This window comes from Aethalodelphis obliquidens, unplaced genomic scaffold (genome assembly GCF_003676395.1).
Source record: "Aethalodelphis obliquidens isolate GAN/ISIS:26980383/991018 unplaced genomic scaffold, ASM367639v1 scaffold16, whole genome shotgun sequence".
Taxonomy (NCBI): Eukaryota; Metazoa; Chordata; class Mammalia; order Artiodactyla; family Delphinidae; genus Aethalodelphis; species Aethalodelphis obliquidens.
The window spans coordinates 30,991,555-31,014,360 of record NW_020837960.1 but is presented as its reverse complement, the minus strand read 5'-3'; the positions used below and the strand labels follow the sequence as shown (position 1 = coordinate 31,014,360).

The window sequence follows — 22,806 nt, the reverse complement described above, 5'->3', positions numbered from 1 at the left end:
AAAGCTCTCAGGAGTTAAACTCCTAGGCAAGAAGATTTTTCAGGGAAGATAGTTGAAAAAGGAAGATTCTTGCCCTTGAAAGAAATGGATGCACATCAGCTACATAACTGTTTATGTGCACATAAGCATGTCTGTAATATGCTGTGTTTGGAGTTCGTGACAAGTCGTGACATCACCTGCTGTTTAAGAGGCATTCTAAGAAATCCTTAACAATTTTTATTTATACCTTAGTTTGTGTTAACTTAAAATTTGTATTTGGAATACATTGATAAATAACCTATTTTTACACGAAGCTTCTTGAATTTTCTAGGTGATAAAACGGGAACAAGACCAGAGTAAGTTTACAGTTTGACTTTTAAAATATTTTAATTAAAGAGTTTTACTTATTAAACTATAGGCCAATGTATGGTTGGAAGTAAATGGAACCTTATAGGTATTTAGAAGAAAAATTCTTTTAAAGTTTTTGTGAAAAATAAAATAATAAGCATAGGCTCTGGAGAGATTATGGAAGGTCAGATCTTTAAGAAAATTTATAACCATTTATTTCTAGGAAATAGTTGGCTTTTCCCCTAATAATATAAATAAACACAAATATATGTATGTGTCCTTTTAACTTAGTAAATGTTGAACAACTCATGGAACTTTACTCTTGGAGCACTTTTTATTTATATATACACATTAAAAATGTATATATACTGTTTATTTTATATATAAATTACTGTCCCAGCACCATTCACTGATGTTGAAGAGGGAGAATAGCCTCCATGTACGTCATATATACATTTGAAGATCATTATTTTCTTGCCAATTGTATTCTCACATAATTTCTATTACATTAAATAAAACATTTGTAAGTAAATGACGAAGCTCCCGCCTCCCAAACATCTTGTGTGTATTTGTTACGTAAAGGGGGAAGCAGCGAGAGCCTGCCGTTTGCCCAGGGTTATGTCCCCGAAGTTGTACAGATCTGCGGCTCCCGCCATTACAGCCCAGTTACATTTATTCCTGTCTTCCTTAAATAGTCATCAATCCTTTAAGCTACTCCTAGGTCTTATTTTGTTGAAGAACAGATTGACGTTGTAAACTATTGTGAGCAACTCATTGTGAGAAGTTTTTCAGACTTCCTTTAGTGAATGCTGTAATATTTTTGAACTGAATGAAAAGTCAGTCATGGAATTTTTGAGCTGGAGGAACTTAGATTAATATTTCATCCCGTCTGTAGTATTTTCTTATTTTGTTCTTGAACATTTAGTCAAATGCATCTACGTGTACTTATAATAGATGCCAATCTCCTTAGAAAAGAAACCTCCATGTCAGATGAATTGTTATTTTGTAGATCATGAAGTTTATTGTTCTTTATAAAGAACTTCAAAATCATCCAGGAAGACTGTAAATGGGGAATATTTGCTCTGTTTTCTTGTATCTTAACACATACTGTTGTAGAACTCAGCTGTCAGCTTTTTTTTCCCTGACATCTTTATTAGAATATAATTGCTTTACAATGTTGTGTTAATTTCTGCTGTACAACACAGTGAATCAGCTATAGGTATGGAAGACCTAAAGAGACATTTCTCCAAAGAAGATATACAGATAGCCGTCAGCTTTTTATGATCTCTGGTATTAATGCGCCTGTGGCATCTTTCTTAGGGACAGTAAAGCACTGAAGGATGAGACTCTACCTTCTGTCATCTGCCAGGACGTGGACAACCTGCAGTAAGTGTGTGAGGTGTCATCAGTAGATGAATCAGACTGGAGTGCTGGGAGGTGTTTCAGGGGGACCCTCTCCTCCTCCTAAGTGTTTTAACTTGGGGAGCATTGTGGTGCTTTTAGAAATCAGGGAGAACACAGAACAATGGAATTAAATAAATAAAGGAATTAAAATTCTGTGACTGCCATTCTGTGAACTGTAGGTGAATTTTTAATAGTTGCTTCTTAAAACACTTGGACTTAAAACTCTCACCAGTCTACTTTTTTTTCTGTATAAAACCAAAGGTGTATTTTTTTAAAACTGAGTTTTATTTATTTTTTTAGGAAATTTGTGAAGGAACAAAAACAAGTCCAAGAAGAAATTAGTAGAATGTCTTCAAAAGCAATGCTTAAAGTGCAGGAAGATATTAAAGCTCTGAAGCAGCTTTTGTCATTGGCTGCCAGTGGATTACAGAGGAACACTCTCAATATTGACAAATTGAAAATAGAAACTGCTCAGGTAAACTGTCATTTCATTGTAGGATTTTTGTTTGTTTGTTTTTCAAATAGAAATAGGTCTTTTTAAAATTATGAAGTTTCATACCGACATGCTATAAGAAAACCGTACAGCGCATATACTTTTAAATTACTATACTAATAGTTACTGGGTTTTATTGAGCATTTACTATGTATGAGGCAGTATTCTAAGCAATTTAGATATATTAACCTAGTGATTTTTCACAACAGCCCTATGAGGTAGGTACTGTTATTACCTCAAACAAGAAAACAGGAGAGCTTTGTTTCTAAGAGAGTAGATTCAGACCCTGGTGACCCAGCTCTAAGCTTATGCTCCGACTGCTTTGTTTCACAAGCGTGCCTACTGCCTAAATTATTATATTATACAAGAGGGAAAAACACATTTTTTTAATCTGTCAGTTGTTAAATATAAATTATATCATGCTTTATAGATATTAAGTTCCAGTGACTTGCTAGTTTCGTTAGGTCTTAGTTAATAAAAATGGTAATGAGGCTAATACCTTCTGTCACTAATGTCTACTTGCTTCTTGTCCCCGTGGTATAATATATAACGTAAAATATTTTCTTTACATCAGTGGGGAAGAATGATAGATGATTTACTTGTTTTATATTTCACAGTTATACAGTATGCTTGATCTGATCGTGGCAATCTAGAGATCTTTCCCTAAAGTTTTCCCTGATCTGTTAATGAACTTTATGTGATATGCCTTTTTAATGGGTTTATCAGAGTGCTATGCTTTTCATAAATTAAGTGATAATATTTTAAGTAAAAATTTTTTAAGTGCTTTGTGTCTTTTTATTGAACTGTAATTGACATATAATATTACTAGTTTTAGGTGTACAACGTAATGATTCAATGTTTGTGTATGTTGTGAAATGATGACCACAAGAAGTCTAATTAATACCCATCAGCACAAATAGTTACAATTTTTTTTCCTCTTCAGATGAGAACTTTTAAGATTTACGGTCTTAGCAACTTTCAGATGTACAGTGTATTGTTGTTACCTTTTGTCACCAGGTTGTAGGTTTTATCCCCAGGACTTATGTATTTTGTATATACAGTGTAGTGTTGTTACCTGTTGTCACCAGGCTGTAGGTTGTATCCCCAGGACTTACGTATTTTGTAACTGGAAGTTTGTACCTGCTTATGTGTCTTTAAGTCAACTATTGGAGAATACTTTGTGGCATTTTTAATAAATGTGTTACCAAAAAAAAGCTAATCTAAACTATGATACTTAAAGAGGATTCAAAGGCTTTATTGTCTGCTTTCACGTTTCCTGGTCACTTACAAATGCTTTGGTTAAATATGAATAAAGTATTCCCCCATGTTTCCTTCCCACTTATTCTTCCCTTATCATCAGATATTCCAGATATCAGAATTCCTAGGAGGAACAGAATGTTACTTAAGCCTTTAGACTGTGGAGAGTGTTTTGACTCTGATGAAACATTATAGGAAATTCTAAATTTCATGTGTGAAATTTTTATGAAATTATATGCACAAGGTCATTATCAAAGTAATAGAGGAGGCAAACTCAAGGGAAAAAAATGAACACAAGAATGGGAACCATTGTAACTCTCACACTGGGTGATTCCATCCACAAGCACTTGTGAGACACTTGTCACATAACCAGACTTGTCTTTCAGAGACAAAAGGAGAACTCCAAAGTACTAAAGTCTCGTGGGGTAAGTGAAGTGCTCAAAGACTGAGAGAGAAGAGGGTGGGAGTCAAGAGTTCCCTTGAGGGAAAATGGCTTCTGAGTTGCGTTGAGGAAAGTTTATATGAGAACTCAAAGGGGTTTGCTCTGTGGTTTCTCTTATTTCAAATACACAGGGATTCGTGCTGTACCCACAGTCTCGTGAATTGCCAGTTGAAAACAGAAACATTCTGACTCCCTTAGTGAAGGAGTTATCCATCTTATTAAATCCAAAACCTTTTGTTCAAAGAAAGCCTTTCTGGGAAATAAAAGCAATTCTGAGGTAAGGAGCAGCGTTGAGGGTGTGAAGACCAGAACCTTATGGAAGCGAAGTCTTTCACATGCCCCGTTTGGGGGACATCACTTAAGAGTTCAGATAAGTTGCATGGTTAATGTTTTCTATGGGCAGGGCAGGTGCCACGTGGTTCATTGAAGTTATATTGCTGAATCCACAAATTCAGAGAACCTTTTTAAGTATCTGTTATGTGCAGAGCACTTCCTCTGGCATTTGGGATCAAAATGCTTACAGTATCCTAGGGAGAATGAGCTAAAGCACTCATGCAAGTGTTCCAGGGACAAGGTGTGACGGAGTGCAGAGGGCTCAGTGGGCGCTTCCAGCCCCGCTCCGGAGCAGGATGGAGCGGTAGTGGCACACTCAGAGTTGAGCCTCCAGAGCTGCGGCGGTGGTTCCCAGGCCGCGAGGAAGGGGCAGGGTGACGGGGAAGGCGCAGAGGCAGGAAGAGGGCGTGTTGGAGGACCCGCAGGCTGTTAAGCGTTATGGGAGGGGGCCCCCGCCAGTGAGACCCAGGCGCGGCTCAGCGCTGGGCAGTCCAGGCTCTGGGCCCGTGTCCAGAGTCACAGGATGGAAGGCTGAGGCGGAGGGTAACACGGAGGTGGAAGGGACAGTTAGAGACCGTTAGAGACTTCACAGCTGGGCAGTAAAATGAGGGTAGAAGTTGCTGCAGGAGACATAAAGTTAGGATAAGAGACTTCTTTTTAAGTAAGGGAAACTTAAATAGACGTTGAAATAGAGGTTGCAGAAGCAATGAAATGATAGGAATGTGGAGTGTAAGTGGGTTAAACGCATTATGAGTCTTGAAAAACCATTGGCTGGAAGATAAGAGTGGCACTGCAGAGGAGTGGAAGGGAGGTTAAGTGTGTGAGGCATACAAAATTGGGCCCCTAGACTCAGGTCTCAGGTCTTCCAGCTACGTGGCCTTGGGCAAATTACTTAATGTCTCTGTAACTTCGTCACCCACTTTATAGAGTTGTTACTGAGGAGTGACCGTGATAATAGAAGGGGAGCCTGTAGCACAGGGCTTGGTACACAGTAAGTAAGTACCCAGAATGTTAACTGCTGCTGTCATCAACCTCAGGGTTATTACTACTACCTTGCTTTTTTTAAATAGTGTTTTCTATAGTTGTATTATTACAGATTTTAAAATAGTAACACCGTCTTTAACTGTGGATGAATTGACTTCACAAATCCTACAGGAATCCATGGTTTCTTAAAATAGACCATAAATTTATTATAAAGTTTGTTAAAAGTGTAGTTTGTCTTGCCTGGAAGGAGGTTTTAGCACCTTGTGAAGCGGCTTCATCCATAAGTTCTCACAGCATATGAAGCTCCAGGAATGGCGTTGTTGAAGTTTCAGTCCAGAGGTAGTCGGTATTTTTAGCCTAACTTTTAATTGACTTTTTCTTTTTCTTAACCTCTATTATATCAGGAGTTAAAAAATGCTGAAATAGCTTTAAGAACCCAGAAAACACCACCTGGACTCCAACATGAGAATACAGCTCCTGCTGAGTAAGTTAAACAAATGTTTCTCTCTTTAAAAAAGCAGAACAGTAAAAACAGTATACAGGGTAGGGATTTTTAGGTTACTTTGTAGCAAGTCTGGGCACCTTATGTGGATTTTTAAATTTAATTCTCATCATAACTCTGAGAGGGTATATCATCCCCATTTTATTGAAGGGTAAGTGAAGGCTAAGGTCTGAGCTTTTACCCACTATTATGCAGTTGCACTTCATATTACTTACAGGGTCTATTCTACTTGATTACATTGTGCAGATAGTAGAAACTTATACCCATAAGGACTTTCAATTAAAAAATACTTTATGATAGTCCCTTCCTTAAACAGGGCATACTAAGTATAGTTTAGCTCTTTCACGTATTTCCATAACTTTTATTTGCATACATAATAAATCTTCAGGAAGAAAAATTACAAAGTGTAGATAAGTGAACCTGAAAAACCCGCCTGTACCCAGCTTGTATATTCATGTGGTTTCCATGCATGTGGTATATGTCTTGCCTGTGTCGTGCAAGAGAGTAATAGCTCATATCCTCAGATGCTTGCCATGTGCCGCACAGCGCGCTTGGCCCTTCACCTGCTGTATCTGCTTTCCCACAAACCCTCCACAGCTGTCACATTGCAGTCTTAGAAATGAGGAGCCTGCGGCATGAAGAGGAGAGTCCTGAGCTTCTGCGCGGTAGGGGTCTGGTTGACTCCTGGCCCCTCACCCTTTTGTTTTGTTTTTTCTTTTTATTATAATTTCAGATTTACAAAAAAAGTTTCAAGAATGAAACAAAGAATTCTCATGTATCTTCCATCCAGATTCCCTGCATGTTAACATTTCTACTGCAGTTTCGTCCCTTGCTCTCCATATGTGTAAATACATTTTCCCCCTGGACAGTTAGGGTTGTTTGCAGACATGATACCCGTTAATGCTTGAGTACTTTAGAGTGTATTTCTTAAACATAAGGATATTCTCTTATGTAACCATAGTACAGTGATCAAAATCAGGAAATGGACAATAACAGTGATACTCCTGACATCTTATTCGGATTAGCATGGGGTGAGCTCCTTCGCTGGACTTCCTCAGTATTTTATTCTGCTGTCTTGTTCTTCATGCTGCCATCAGAGATAATTTTGAGATGGGTTGAATTGTGTGATTTTCCACTGTGAAAAGCTTTCACAGTTCCCCATTTCTCGTGGAGTCGTGTTCAGACTGCGTTTTGTGCTATTCAAGGTCCCTGTTTATCTTTCTAGCATTCTCTCGTTAAATTTATCAGAATAGTGATTATAATTACGTACTCTTTCTGTAGCACACTGTAGTGTTTTCAGATTATAAATATCAGTAGTATTTCAGATTATAAACATAAGAACTGTAAGTATTTGGCTGTAAAATCTAGTTGACAATTGCACGCGTTTTTTTGAACTTTTTCTTTTGAATTTTAGACTTATAGAAAAGTTGGAAAAATGGTAGTACAAAGAATTTTTTTATATCCCTTACCTGCTTCCCTTACTGTTAACATATTACATAATCATAGTATAATTATCAAGAACAGGATTAACATTGGTACTATATTAACCAAAATACAGAACTTATTTGAATTTTACTGTCTTTTCCACTAATGCACTTTTTCTGTTCTAGGATTCTTTTCACACTGGATTTAGTTGTTATTTCTCCTTAGTCACTTCCAATCCGTAACATCTATTCAGTCTTTCCTTTTCTTTGATGACCTTGACATTTTTGAAGAGTATTATTTTGTAGATTATCCCTTAATTGGTATTTTTTCATGATGGAGTAAGGCTGTGCATCTATTTTTCATACCTTGATAACTTACAAGTTTGGGTTTTTGTTTCAATAATACCTCTGTCACTTAAAGATACATTATGTCATCAGACTAATTCAAAGGCCCTACTTAAATAAACAGGGGCATATTTTTGTTGGAATTTTGAATATAAAGGAAACAGTGTTTTAAAACTGATCTGACTTGGTAAATGTTATTGTATAGCTACTTCAGAATCCTGGTTCAGCAGTTTGAGGTGCAGCTCCAGCAGTACAGACAACAGATTGAAGAACTGGAAAACCATCTTGCCACCCAAGCGAACAATTCACACATCACCCCTCAAGGTAATATGCTTTCCGTGGTAATTTTTTTTTTAATAGCACTGTTTTTTCAGTTAGAGAGCTTAAGCTGTTATATAGTCGATATTCTAGATTATTACTAGTAGTTGTCTTAAACTGCCGTAAGACAATTTCCTTAAAAGTCCTCGATTAGATCTTTATTTCCTATAAATATAAAATGCTTTGTTATGAATTATTACGATGTAATGGCAGATGTCCTAGGGCACCCCACCCACCCACCCCGCCCCCCAGGTTACTGATGGAGGAATCCTTCTCTCAGTCTGTTCTGCTGTCTTCTCTCATCCATGGAAGTATTGGTGTAGTTTATTCATCCTGTACGTTAACTGTACCAAAAATTGGACTCAAGTAATAGAAAAATGCTACCGATTGTCGTATACACGTTTGTGTGATAGCGTGATTCTCTCTTACAGATTTGTCGGTGGCTATGCAGAAAATTTATCAAACATTTGTAGCTTTAGCTGCACAACTTCAGTCTATTCATGAAAACGTGAAGGTAAGTTCTCACTGCCTGTTCATCCACCTGGACATCCACACCCAAGTGAAGTATTTATTTGTTCATTCACAGGACAAAAGTATCCATGCTTACTACAGAAATAGCTAAAATTATATGTAAGTGAAAAAGACTAAAACTAAAATAATCCAGATCACGCCCAGACACAACCATGGATAAGATCTTTAAAAAAAAAACAAGATCCAAGTGTCCTATGCACTCTGTTATTTTAACTTTTTTCATCATTGTGAACCACATTCCACGTTCATACACACACTTCTTCACCATCATCTTTAGTAGTCAGGATTTCACTGCATGTGTGTACGTAGTCTGTGTAGCCCGCTGTCTTCTGTTGGACATTGGGTTGTTTCCATCTCTTTTAGTTTATTTCTGTAGAAAGTAAACAGTCTTAGTAGCAAAATCATGTCTCACTGCTTTAATTTTATGTGTGTTTTAAATGTTTATTGATCCCTGCATAAAAAAAAGCTTGCTAACAACATTTGTCCCTTCTAAACACAGGAAACTGTATTTATTAAAATAATAAAAATAAAATAATTTGTCACTGAATATTTTGAACCTTGTGTAATATGTTCATTTTTAGAAATTATTTGGGTGAAATGTTAATATACGTACACTTTTTCCATCAAGCAGATATAATTAAAAGTCTTTCTTGGAGTTACGTATAGTCGGAGAAAACCTTTAAAATTCAAAGCATCCAAGCCTGGGTCTAAATCAATCCCTAACTGTAATAGAATTCCATGGAGATTACCAGTATTTTCATTTTTATTTTCACTTGATGCATGGTAATAGAATTCTTTTTAAGTTAACCTCTTAAATCATACCATTTTTGAAGTGATAGCATACTTCAGACCTTTTGCCTTAACAGATTTAAAATTTTAAACCAAATCTTTAAAATAATTTAGTTTTAAAGGAGGAATTTTTATTAAATTCTCTTGAAACTTTGTCTGCAGTAAGTGTTTAGTTTTTTAAAGTGCTAAAGGTGATTCTCTGTTGGCACTTTGAAGTCTGTGTTCTGCAGATGTTTTTTCCCATTAAGTTCTATTATGAAAGTTTTCAAATACACACAAAAGTAGAGCACTATTATAATGAATGCTCAGGTACCCACCACCCGACTTGGGCCCTTATCCAGATCCTGCTGATGATGTTTTATCAGTTCTCCACTCATGCTTTTTTCCCCTGGAGTATTTTTTTTTAATTAATACTTTTTTTTTTTTTTTTTTTTTTGTGCGCGTGCCTGTCACTTTTGTGGCCTCTTCTGTTGCGGAGCGCAGGCTCCGGACGCGCAGGCTCAGCGGCCATGGCTCACGGGCGCAGCCGCTCTGCGGCATGTGGGATCTTCCCGGACCGGGGCACGAACCCGTGTCCCCTGCATCGGCAGGCGGACTCTCAACCACTGCGCCACCAGGGAAGCCCCAATACATTTTTATTTTATTAAAAAATTTTTTTCATTGAAGTACAGTTGATGTCCCTGGAGTATTTTAAAGGAGATCTGAGACGTATTTGTAAATATAGATGTTTTTTCAATGGCAGTTTCTTCTCTCTGGTTTGAAAACTACCTTTTTCGGTAACAGGGCCATAATACAATGAGACAGAGATTTGCACAAAAAGCTCCAGTTCATGTTGGATAAACTTTACCTGAAATTTTGACCTACTCCTTTTTTGAATACACATCCCAAGAACCAAAGAATATTCCATGATCAGATTTGACATTTATTTTCAGCTGCGTTTAGTAAACTGTAATTTCTAGACTTGTTCACCTCTTATAAGAGGTGTTTTGTTTTGTTCCTTTTGTGGTGTTATTAACAACACAGATAACCTCTTGAAACAGGCTTGAGCCACCTGATCAGCCAGGCCTCCGCAACATTAACAAAATTAGGCGTAAATTTTATTAATTCTGTAGGTAATGGCTGGTGTCAGTTTTTTGTGTTTTTTTTTTAAAAAACTAAATGTCTTTTTTAAGTTTCTAAGATAGGTCATAATTTCCCATTATCTGAAGTAGAACTAAAATTTATGGGCTGTTGATGTCACACGCTGCATGGTATGTGCTTGTAATTGCACAGAAACAGGGAGGATGCGTTTGGGGGAGATCTGTTCTCGTAAGCTGTGGTTTCTGATGTCACAGACCCACTTCTGAGTGTATTTCCCCAGTTTCCAGCTCTTGGCAGGCCCACTTGCACACGTTGCGGAGGTGGGAAAGCTTGGGACTGGAGCATGATACACTGACGTCCACACGGAAGGAGGCGATAGCTTTCAAATGCTGGAAACACCTGTCACAGCCCAAAGCCTCATGTTTAGTAATTTCCTGTAAGAACAGGTTGGAAATATGAAGATCTTACGTCTCTTCAGAAGTAATATAAAACTGATCTAAACTAAGCTCAACCCTTAAAGTATTTAATGATTCTAAGGTGAAACAGAATCCTTCCCATTAATGGCCTTAATTAAGGCAAATGTTGTATTGGGTAATCCAGCCCACTTTATGAACTTGGTAATTTTTCTTTCTTACTCTGAAATTATAAACTCTCTTTTCTTTTCCCCCCAGTTTGGTTACCTAAGCTCAACATGAGTTATTCTCATTGTAAAATAAACAATGTTGAGCAAGTAAGAGCCCTCTTTATACCCTCCAAACTCTCTCTGCTTAGGTGATGTCTTATTTTAGTATGTGTCACCCATGCCTTTTATTATTTATTTATATATACCGATAAAAAAGGTATTTAACAAATACATATTTAGTGGGCTTTTTTTTTTTAAAGCTCTTTGAATCTAAAAGTTATCCAAAGTTTTGCCTTTGGAGGGGAAATTTTCATGAGAAACTGGAATATTTAATATTTAAAATGGAATTTTAGATATTACTTTGCTTGTCTAAAAGCTTAGCTAACTTATTTTAAAGGGGGCCTCCTGAAGCCAGAATATGTTAGGCAGTTGATCGTAAAGACATATGACTAAAATAGGGAACACAGTATACAAAGGTGTGATAGAACTCTCCGATCCATCACTCAGGTCCTTCTGATTTGAAGGTTAGATGAAGTGTGTAATGTTGGCAGTGTTTTTGATCTGTCTTTGCTAACTTATTTCATGGTTATGTTCATCCTTATATTATCCAAGTCAGCACAAAACTTGATTAACCTTTTCTTTTTTTCATTCCTGTAGGTGCTCAAAGAACAGTACCTTGGCTACAGGAAAATGTTCTTGGGAGATGCTGTGGATGTGTTTGAAGCCAGGCGAGCAGAAGCCAAGAAGTGGCAGAATGCGCCCAGAGTCACTACGGGACCCACCCCTTTCAGCAACATGCCAAACGCAGCAGCCGTTGCCATGGCTGCAACACTTACACAGCAGCAACAGCCTGCTACAGGTCTGAATGCATTCAAGTTATAGCTTCTTACTGTTAAAATGCAGAGAATTTATGTGCATTTTTATGAGTCTTCCTTTTGTGTTAGCACTGAAGAAATTTCTCTGAGTAGCTGTTCCAATACAGTCTAAAAATTGTGATGGACACAATTATAAACCATATACCTGATAAAAATGCAGGGTAGTCTTAGCAATAATTATACATCAATTAGATACTGAATATTGTGAATTAATGTTATTTGCTGTATTGCTATAAATGCCCTTTAGAACATGGTGTTCCACTACTGAATTACATTTAAGAGCAACAGATTCTAAAATTGTGACTGTATTGTGTATTGTTCTAAAGTCAGAGGTAAACCAGCCATAGGTTGGCATTTTTCGTACCTGATGCTGACGGGTGGTGTGCTCTCACATGCAGTGGTTACAGAATGCCCACACTCAGGATGAAGTATGTCTTTATCGACTGAAGTTGTGTTGAAGATCAATAGGTTTGTTTGATCAGAGAACAGGCCTTCTTAACCAAATTTGGAAGAAGGTACATGCTAGAATTATTTGTACCTTTTCAAAATGAACAGAACAGTGGCAAGAGCAGGAAAAAATGTTATGAGATGCTTTGGATTATACATGAAGAAGTATGAGCTGGGAGGTTGAGCAGATGAAAATAACTGGTGAGATACTGGAAAGCAGATAATTTTAGTCCATGGTTTAATTTCACTTCTTATGAGAAAAACATTTTTGTGGTCTAGTTCTGCAGTGTTTAGTTTGGTCTTGTATCTTTCAGAGATGATTACTTATCTTTTTACTCCTGCAGTCCCTATTTTGTCAGGCTTGAAGTGTGACAGAAAAATGTAGTCTTAATGGATACTGATTTTTTTTTTTACTTGTTCATAAATTTTTGCATACCGCTTATTAGTTATTCTATAGCATGTGTGTTTCTGAGAGTTCCTTGTAGTCCAGTAGTAAATTATAGTACAAAAACGTAAAAAACGTACATCTCTAGATTGCGTTCAGGCTGCCTCTACTAGGGAAGCATTCTCTGGGTTTCACTGTTGGCAGTTTAAAAAATTGTTCTTCACATTTGGAGATGACAGAATTGATGATGGATTTATGCCAAACCCTCCACGCTCCATGGCTGGACCCATGTGAATAGTGGCTGACATAAGGACTGTGTAGTAGTTCTCTAGCTGGCTGGAGTACAGGGTTGCGTTCTCCAGTTACAGAGGGAAAAGAAGTCACTGTGGAGTTGGTTCCTATCAGGTCATTATGGGATGGATAGATATCAAATCAACCCCATAATGACGGTCATCAGTTCTCATGATTATTTACCCAGCTCATCCAACCGACTACAGCACCAGTTTACTTTTTAGGGTTACTATTAATCCCAAAATAGATCAGAGAAGCAGGATTTGGTTAGGTGTTCTTTAAACATAAGGGATTTCTATTCTAATCAATAAAACTGGAGAAGAGTCAGTTAACTGCTGTGCTGTGAGGGAATTTAATTATGTTCTGCGGTGCAGCTAAAATGGAGGCAGAGCCACCTGTCGGAGTTTTGTTTTATACACTTTCTTACGTAGGCAGTTTTGAGAGGTTTGTAGGTTTTCACTCTCACATTTTGGGCTTGTGGGCATCTGAAGAAATACGTTCATTCTGTATGAGTGCCTCCTATGTGCTAGGCTCCAGGGACGTAAAGGTGAACAATAGAGATATGGTCTTTGCTCTCTGTGGTGGTGGAGAATGTTAGCTGAGTTTAGAGTCATCATCTTGAAGAGCCTTTTGCTCACGTGCTTCAATTTTTTGTGGACTTTCACCAGGCTTTGGGGAAACTGACTCCCTTGAACATTCCCTGCAGTTGTGAAGCCCACATAAGGGCTTTCTAATCAGGTGGCAGGAATTGTAATTTATTAACTTAAACAGTCTTACAGTGTTTTCATTTTGAGTTGTATGGATTTTTGGAACTGAGAAGCCAAACAATAGCGATCATTTTGTATCGTCTTCTTGTTTCCCACCTGTTTCTCTAAAGGTCTCGCATGCTCCACAGCCCATCCCTTTCTGTCTCTCCCCGTCAGGATTAGCTATTTCAGTCCTGTCACCACTAGAGTGAGACGCAGCAGCTCCGTTAGATGCATGCAGCCCATTAGAAATGCCCCTCTTTATTGCATTGTGCTCTGTACCCAGTGACTTATTCCTTCTGTCCTGTGACTGATGAAATCTTTTTAAGTGCCAGTAACAAATTGTAAAGAGCATCTAGATGAATCTGGATGAGGCTTGTGTGCTGTTTTTACACAGCCCTGTTGGTGTGTGAAAGGTTTGAGTTGTCAGGGGGGGATTTGCTTCTATTTGCATATGGATTCTTGACTTTTTAATGTAAAAAAGCAGGCAGCTTCTTAGGCTGATACCTTCTGAAGGTGCTTTCTGTGTAGTCTTTCTTGGAGGTGGAAGTATGGACATAAGTGACTTCTTGAGCCTTCTTCAATGTCTTTTAATGAAAAAAAAAAATATGATAGAACCCAGGCCTGTGTGATTTGTGGTTATTGCTTCTGAAGGCTGAAGAGAACTGATGCCAAACTCCACAGGCTGCTTATGTATGAAATAAGCATCACCCGTGGATTGCATGACGGCAGATCTGGAGTGCACTTGTCCACCAGTGCTTCTGAAGCCTCTTAAAAAGCTTAAGACATTTACGTTAGGCTTTTCGGTATAATTTTAACTTAGGATAGATTGTTTTAAGCTAATGTACTGGGATTAAGTTTTGCTGTTGTGTTTTGACACTTTTAAAAGTTCTTGATGTTTACATAAAAAGACTTTTCTCATATGACTTAGCTGCTGTTTTTAAGGAGAGCTGAGACATTTTGTTAGGAATTCCTACTTTCTAGCTTTTAAGTGTATGTTTGGACGTTTAAGGTGTAGTGTTAAATAGGAAACTTCTTCATTTTACTTCCTTGTGGTTTTATGATTTTGTTATATTTAATAACCAAAGGACGTTCCCCATTAAATCAGTAAAATATTTGAAATTGGGGAAGACATTTTTTGTTTTTTAAGAAAAGTTATTATTTTAAAAAATATGGCTTAGGAATAACCATGCTAGTGACGTTAGGTATCTTGAGTGATCATTGAAAATTATAAAAACATTTTAGCACTTTAGTCCTTTTCCTGTGAATGCAGTTTTACTTTTAAGAAAGTAGAATTTATTCTGGAAAATATGAATTACAGTGCTAAACTTGATTTTGTTGTGTGTGAATATATTATTCAGTAACTTTTGTAAAATGTTACTCTACATGAAGATTTCACTTTGGGCAATCATTGGGATATGTTGCTACTAACTTGGTTTTATTTATGGAACTAAGAGCCTCTCATTGAATGACTAATGACTATTGAGATTTTAAAACAGATTGCTTGAACTGTTTACGTAACATTTGCCTGAAGGATGTAGATTCTGCTTTCTAATAGTGAAAATAATTTATATGGTGGCCAGAGTGTAATATATGCTGATACTTTGGCATGGGAGATATTTATCATGAGTTTTTACTATTAAAAATGTTATACATTTGCCTACTAGTTTTATAAATGATGTTGCCTTCAGAATTTGTGTGAAGGTACAAAACTCAAAATATCATGTACCTGTTGTGCAATGGAAAGTCTTGTCATCGTTAGAGTTCTTGATTACCTGGATCCTGAATATTAATGACTAGAGTTGCTCTTAAAAGCAGACCCGCACACAACACGAAGCATGTTACTTGAGTAACTCTTGGGACTTGTAGGGCTGAGGGCTGTGGTGTGCATTATGCTCTAGGGTCTTCCACCAGCAGTGCCTCCTGTGAACATGTGACACTTAAGTCTCTCAATGTTAAAGAAACTGGACGTGTGTTTTCTACATATTACTCTCATTAGAAATAAGAGGGTAATATGCTTAGTTTCTTTTTCCTGTAGTAACATTTTACAAAAGAGCTGCTAGGCAGGTATTTTATTCTCAAACTGATCTCAAACTGGATGTAAAAATTTAACTCTTTTTTAATTTATTTTGTAATAGTGGTATAAGAACTCTGGCTGCTGTTAGTCCTTATTCTTTATTCTTGGGTAGAAGCTATTGGGAAAGTCCAGTTTCTGTCCCAGTCTAGCAAAATGTAGTTCCTTAGTTTCTTTTTTCTTTTATGTTTTATAATTTTACACTACCTTTTTGAATATACAAACCTCATTCTTCATTGAACAACTTGAAGGCTTTGATTTCTTTAAAAAGTCTAAATATCAATCTGTATATTACTTTGGCAGTTCCCTCAACTTTGAGATGCACTGATCACTGTGCTTGAAAAAGACAAGACTGAAGATTGTACTATGAAATTTATCAAATAATTTTCATAAATTATTTATCAAATATGAGAGATTTATAGATTTTTGTATTCCGCTTAGTTAAAAAAAAAGGTAGTTAAAAAAGGGAGGCTAGTAAGTTTGATGCTATTCTTGCCAAACAAACTCAGCCAAAATCTTTAAAGTAACAAATGGGAAAAGGATGACTAATCGTTCTGCATCTGAGTACATTTTCCAAGATGTTGGAAAGAAACTTCTGAATTGAAATCTTGAATGTATTGAATCTGTCAAGGTACACAGCGGTGCCTTTGTAAATGTTCATTCTCTATCTTATTTCATCAGGTGATAAGTGGTGTAATGTAGCAGAGCTTAACAGTAGAACTCAGTTATCACTCTTTGTGAACAAGTTGGAATTGTCATGTTACTGTGTAATTGATTTGCTTTAAGATGAACAATAAATTTAATAAAATAAAACATTGTCTTGTTTTTTATCTATTTATTTATATATCATTTATATTTCCTATAAGAAATCATGCCTAGTTTTTGGTACTTACTCTTATGAAGTAACATGATGGTTTTGCATGTTAGTGTCAGTCTCTTTTGATCAATTGAGACTTGACTCTAACAGTTAAGGAGCTTATTTTAAAAAGAAAAAAAGTAAAAACGTTTACTGAATACAGCAACTAGTTTTACCAGAAAACAAGCAGAGAGATCTAAAACCATTCTAGAAGTAGAACTAAAAGAACTATAATTTACAATACATTAAAGATTTCAAATTATTTAAACTAACACTCATCTTTCCGTGTGGTAAGCCTCTTTTAATTGTCTAGTGTGAACAAGTTAATTTTTTTAAATTTATTTTTGGATAGGTAAATCAGCTGGGACAGATAAATTAGGCTGGGGGGACATCCTGAAAACTAAGTTTTAGCAAATAGAATTTGTTAAAAGTAATCACTGTTCATTTTAAAAATAATTTCATAAAGTAACTTTAATCTTGAAAGAGTAAGGCAAATTTGTTTTTTTTCCCCCCCCATTTTTTTTTTTTTTTTTTTTATACCAGGGCCACAGCCATCTCTGGGAGTTAGTTTTGGAGCGCCATTCGGCTCAGGTATTGGCACTGGCTTGCAGTCAAGTGGCCTAGGTTCTTCAAACCTTGGAGGTACACTTTAACTTTTCTCGTATTGCATTGGACTGTGATACATTTGAATTGCTACCAGCCTGTAAACACTTCTAAGAGGATCTGCTCTTTGGGAAGTTAAGGTTCTATCTGGCAAAAAAAGGATTCTCCAAACATAATCAGTGCTTTCTAGTATTAGATTTAGAACTTAAAAAATCATTTCATGTCTGTGAATAGTAAATATAAAAACGTATTAAAAATCAAATGGTAGGGATGTTCATATTTTCAAAGGAATATGCTAAAATATGAACTTGAAAATTACTTCGTTTTATTAAATTAACTTAAAAAAATTAGTTGGAGTCCTAACTACTGCTGGACATACATTCTACTAAGCATCTTCTCTTTCTGCAAATGAACACTTTAAATGGGGACATAATTGTATTATAAATCGAACAGCTTGACTTCTCTCCATTCCTGAGCGCTTCTGGCATATTTGCCTTTATGCATACTTGTATACATAGGCAGTTAAGTTTATCTCAGTAGATTCATAAGTTAAGTCTAACTAGTAAGGTAAGTCTTCTGCAAAAGCATGTTAAATACAAATGCATTCCCAGTTCTCTGGTGTGGATAATTGAAGGTTGATTGTATTTTGACAGGTGCATTGTCATGTAACGAATAAGATTCCCTTATTTCCATTAAAGTATATCATTATAAGAGGGAAAGCCTATAAGCTATTATGGTTATGTAATATATTACACTCTAATGGGAATTATTGGGAGTATGGCAGACAGCGTAATTCCTATGATCTGTATTCCCGTTTGTTGCCATATTTCGTAGAGTTACGGGCAATAATACTGTCAGGCTCAGTATTTTAGATAAGTTGTTGCAGAGTAGCCGAAGATGAATCGGATTCCATTTTCTGAGCACTTGAAACCAATCTTCCAGCACTTGGCAAAATCCCCTCTTGCACTCTGTATGATGAAGACACGTGCTTCGTTTAAATTGTGACCGTAGTGTTGTTGGGAGAGAAGCCTCGACGCTCCCCCTCCCACTTTCTCAGCATTGCATTGCTGCTTCTGTGGCAGGAGCCTGCTCTTCCTGAGTAGCTGTAGAGTGACCGACCCTTGTGTAGTCACACAGGGTTCCAGTGGTAAACTTCGTAAGTGAGAATGTCTTCGCAGGAAGCAGAGTAAAATTACTGTGTGTGGTACTTTGCATTGAAACTGTTGTGCGTGCCTTGCTTATTTATGAATTTAGTCTTTTTTTTTTCCTGAAATGAAATATCCTTAAGTAGATATGTGTCTATCTGTTCGACTAAAATCATACTTGAATGGTCACTGAAATTTCTAGTCCGTTTGGGAGAGAAAGTACTAATATGACCTTGTTTTTTATGGCTTTGTTCTTTAAAAATTACGGATCGGTCATAAGCTTAGTCTAAGTAGATCTAAATGTTTTATTTCAGAATTGATCTGGTTCTTCCAAAAGTCTTACGCAAAGGAGTAAAGCAGATCTCCTTAGTAAGGCCGTGGTTCTCAACACTGTTTATTAGACCACTGATAATTTGGGTATTACTTGTCGGTGTCCTTTCACCTGTGTTTTCACCTGCCGTGTGTCTCTCTGTCGCCCCCACTAGGCTTTGGCGCTAGCTCTGGTTTTGGATGCAGCACCACAGGGGCCTCCACATTTGGATTTGGAACAACAAATAAACCCTCAGGAAGTCTTAGTGCAGGTTTGTGTGTTTTGGCCTGAACTTCAGGCAGATTCAAAGGTGCACATTATTTAATTTTAAAAGTATAAGTGTTGTTATTTCCGGTATCCAAAAAAGATGCCTGATTCAGTTTCTACCCACTGGATGAAGCCTGCAAGCCTAGTAATCATGCACAGCTTTCTCTGTCTCATATGCTGAAGGTCAGGTTTGTAGAACGTTTCTAACAACTTAAGTTTAATATAATAAATAACTACATCGTCTTTTTAACTAAGTAGAGATTATTTTGAACCCAAAGGCCAGTTTTATGTTTAAACGGTTTTCTTCGTTATTACAAAAATGAACCCATTGCGAAAGCTTTATCATTATTCATTCAGGAGAATAGTTTCTCTTCTGAAGAGGTGTTCTTTAGTTATAAGCCCCCCTGATTTTAAGAATACCAGTCTTACAAATGATGATTAACTGGCTTCTTTGTTCATTTTTGACATAGGTATAATCTCTTGACGCTTCTACTAGAAACTTCCAAATTCCATCTACTTTTGCATTTGTTTCTATATTTGTAAATAATGACTTGTTTTAACGTGCGATTCTTAGGGATAAATAGCATGCCTAAAATAATAGTACCGATTAAAGTTTTTAATTGCGGGAATTTGAAGGAAATTCCATTTAAAATTAAGTGGTGTTTAAAATCAGTAGTTCCTAGGGAGTAAGATAATAGAGTTCAGTGGTATCAGGATTATAATATGCATATATTAGCATTTAGTTAGCTAGGCAGTAATAGTATTTGATCTTAATTATTGGAGGGCTCTGCTCTTCTGTGTAGTCATTGTCCTGGAAATTGTGGGTTAAGGCTTTCTTGGAGGACTTAGAATTGCAAGGGTGGGTCCAAAGGCTGTGAAAGTCTCTTCTTTACATTTTGATAAAATGTTTCTGGAGGGCTGAGGAGGAGGGTACCTTGGCATATTTAATTAACACGAAAGTGGCTGCCAATTTGAAGTTTTCTGTCGAGTTCAGTTATTTGTGTAAGGTTTCTCTCTTGCTCTGGATCACTGAACTTCTGTCTGTAATGGTGCCACTTAGTTGTCCGCTAAATTATTTTCCTGTAAAATTCCATGTTAGAAATTCAGGGCCCTAAGATATTTGCTATTTGCATAGGTTATATAGTCTTTCAGCTAGACACTTAGCTCTCATCCCCATTTTTTATGTTTGTTTTTGTGATTTAACTTCTGATATGAATATTTTCTTCCCTAAACATAAGGCTTTGGCAGCTCAAGTACATCTGGGTTTAACTTCAGCAGTCCTGGCATCACGGCGTCAGCTGGTTTGACATTTGGGGTGTCCAATCCTGCCTCTGCAGGCTTTGGAACAGGAGGACAACTCCTTCAGCTGAAGAAGCCTCCAGCTGGAAACAAAAGAGGAAAAAGATAAACATGGGTTGATGTGTTGAGAGAATCCGTAGCAGCATCGTTCATTCTCTGAATCTATTTTTCTAAAGTTGAAGCAGGAACTAAATTGCATCCCAGGAGATGTATAAAGTTTTGATAGTTTTTCCTTACTTCTGGAATTTGAACTCTGTTCTCGTTTGCCGTGCTAAACAACTTTTCTCTTGTGTATCTGAAACCTACTTGTGTATTTTTCATTATTTTGATTCTCAGTGTAAGAAATATTACATCGCTGATTGGTAAAACCTACTACTATTTAACCTAGTGTTTTAGCAATGTTTTTGTTGATAAGGTTTACATTATGTGAATATATGCACATTTGTTTCTTATGTAGATGGTATGAACTCTAGGGCCTATACCAGAATCACTTTGTTCCTTGATAAAAGGCCTTCTGAACTACACTGCAGGGCATCTTGTGAATATGTATGTAAAATATATACAGGATAATACACACAATTGTGTGTGCATATAGAATATATATTTACAGACCTACAACTTTTGCCTCAGACTGTTCCCCTTTTCTAAGGGTACTCCATTTTTCACCTTTTATGCTTCAAATCCTCAGTGCTTGTAAAACAAGGAGCTAAAGGCGCCAAGTCATTGTAGTTATTTGCTTAAAGACTTAGTGAAATGGTTACTGGTGTAAATATTGACCAACTCAACTTCATTGCCCCCAGTCTCTCCCATTTTTGTTTCCATGTTAATCTCAGCAGCTGCTCCAGATGAGGGCTGCTGGGACTCATCAAACCGATTCAACAACTTTATTATCCTATGTATCCTCATATCTGAAATGAACCTTCAAGAGCATATTTGAACTCCAGACTGGTGTTCTGGGGGCAAAGAGCTATTAAGCCAAACTGATTCTATGCAGGTGAAGGATGCACTATTATTTTAGTGGAGACTTTTCTAGCTATTCCAATAGAGAGTTCTTTCTTATAGGGCTATCGATATTGGCACCAAATGGAGTCGCTTATCAGCCTCTTTTATGTCTTAAGTAAGTGCTTAATTTGGAATAAAGAAACAGTATATTTTAAGAAAAAAAGTATTCTTTGTAGCCACAGTAAACTATCCCCCGTTTTAACAGTGAACAGAGAGCTCCAGGTAATAACATATATAGACATGTCAGGTTTCATCTGTGTGTTATTTGTATTAGTATTAGTGACAGAGAGTGGGTGAAAAAGAGAGCCCTTGGAAAGAGAACTGCCTTAGCCATGATTTCAGACAGAAACCGTTAAGTAGACCTATTTTATCTTTCAAGTGCAGTTTTCAGTTGGGATGTGAACATGGAATTTCACTGAAAATAGTTTAATTTTTTTATATAGAAGGTTTTGTACATAATGTGCATCAAGTGAATATTTTCAGAATCATTTTCACCAAGGCACCTTTTTTTCTAACATAGGTATATATATACATGTATACACACACACACACACACATATATTTTAGTATAACGTTAGTTGGGTTTGATTATGAAAGTGTTGTCAAATCTGTTCTATTTATCTGCATATAGCGATGATTGGCTTTTGGAATTGAAATTTTTGCGCCTTGATGCATTAAAATAAGGAAAATGCTTTGTTTCTGAGCATGAAAGTTGTTTTTATTTTTGCATACTTCCCCAATACTGCAGTCACCAGATCCAGGTTTTGGGGAAGGGTAGGAAAACATGTGGTTTTGTGTTTTGAATTAATGTCAGAATTAAATACACATTACAGCAAGCTTTTTTTAAAAAGGACATTGCATTGTACTGCAAAAAGCTGGATATTTATATTTCTTGTGTTTTTTTCTTTATATATTTTACATTTTAATATGTTGACCATTGGGAATTTGTAACAGATCAATTTGTGACAGGAGTTTAAATGTGTCGTCACTGTGTCCATTGTCTCCACTTTGTCCAGAGCCTGTCATTATGTAAACAATAAAATTTACTGTGTCACTTGCTTTGAATCTTTATAGGTGTCAGTAGTTGTTATTCATTGTAATTTTCTTATTATTCCTCTTCTATTCTCTGGTTGGTTTTTAGTGTTTTGTTTTCACTGGTTTATACATCTTGCTCTTTTGGAAAAAAACAAAAGGCTGAATACAAGATAGCAAGTTCTTTGTCACTTGCTTTTGTCTTCTCAAAATTACAAAAACGTTTTAAATTATACACAAAAATATTGAGTAAAAAGTGAAAGTTGCCTTCAGCTCCTGGGCCCCAAACCCACTTTCTTCCCCACAGTGTCTGCTCTTTGTGGTTTGGTGTGTATCCTTTCAGATCCTTTTTAAAAATGCCTTTTCAGCCTGTGTACAAATGTTCATTCTTTTTCTCTCTCTCATTTTCTCACATTTATTGTCTCTTAGATTCTTTTTCATTTTTTTTTTAAACAAATGGGTTAACAGTCTGTGTGTTCTGTGACTTCCTTTTTTTCCCCTTTAGTGGCGTATCTTCTCTGCGTGTCAGTCCGTGGAGATTGACTTTTTGCTTACTGTCCGTGGCATGGACGCCCGGTGATTTGTTCCAAATGTTCCCTTTTCTTTCCAGTATTTCGCTTTCA

At 36.7% G+C, this 22,806-nt stretch overlaps 1 protein-coding gene across 7 annotated transcripts in view; it reads left to right on the top strand.

The window, feature by feature from the left end:
* Positions 1-22,220, top strand: part of NUP58 (nucleoporin 58) — a 35,117-nt gene extending 12,897 nt beyond the window's left edge. For 6 of the 7 annotated variants that reach the window (XM_027116677.1, XM_027116674.1, XM_027116673.1 and 3 more), the window contains 10 exons: positions 311-335; positions 1,648-1,713; positions 2,032-2,206; positions 5,645-5,724; positions 7,717-7,835; positions 8,261-8,343; positions 11,509-11,710; positions 17,069-17,167; positions 18,759-18,854; positions 20,089-22,220. In XM_027116677.1, the coding sequence (XP_026972478.1) occupies positions 311-335; positions 1,648-1,713; positions 2,032-2,206; positions 5,645-5,724; positions 7,717-7,835; positions 8,261-8,343; positions 11,509-11,710; positions 17,069-17,167; positions 18,759-18,854; positions 20,089-20,258 (1,115 nt within the window). In that variant the 3' untranslated portion in view covers positions 20,259-22,220. The remainder of the gene's footprint in view (positions 1-310; positions 336-1,647; positions 1,714-2,031; positions 2,207-5,644; positions 5,725-7,716; positions 7,836-8,260; positions 8,344-11,508; positions 11,711-17,068; positions 17,168-18,758; positions 18,855-20,088) is intronic. The other variant, XM_027116675.1, reaches the window with a different exon arrangement.
* Positions 22,221-22,806: the final 586 nt, after the last annotated feature.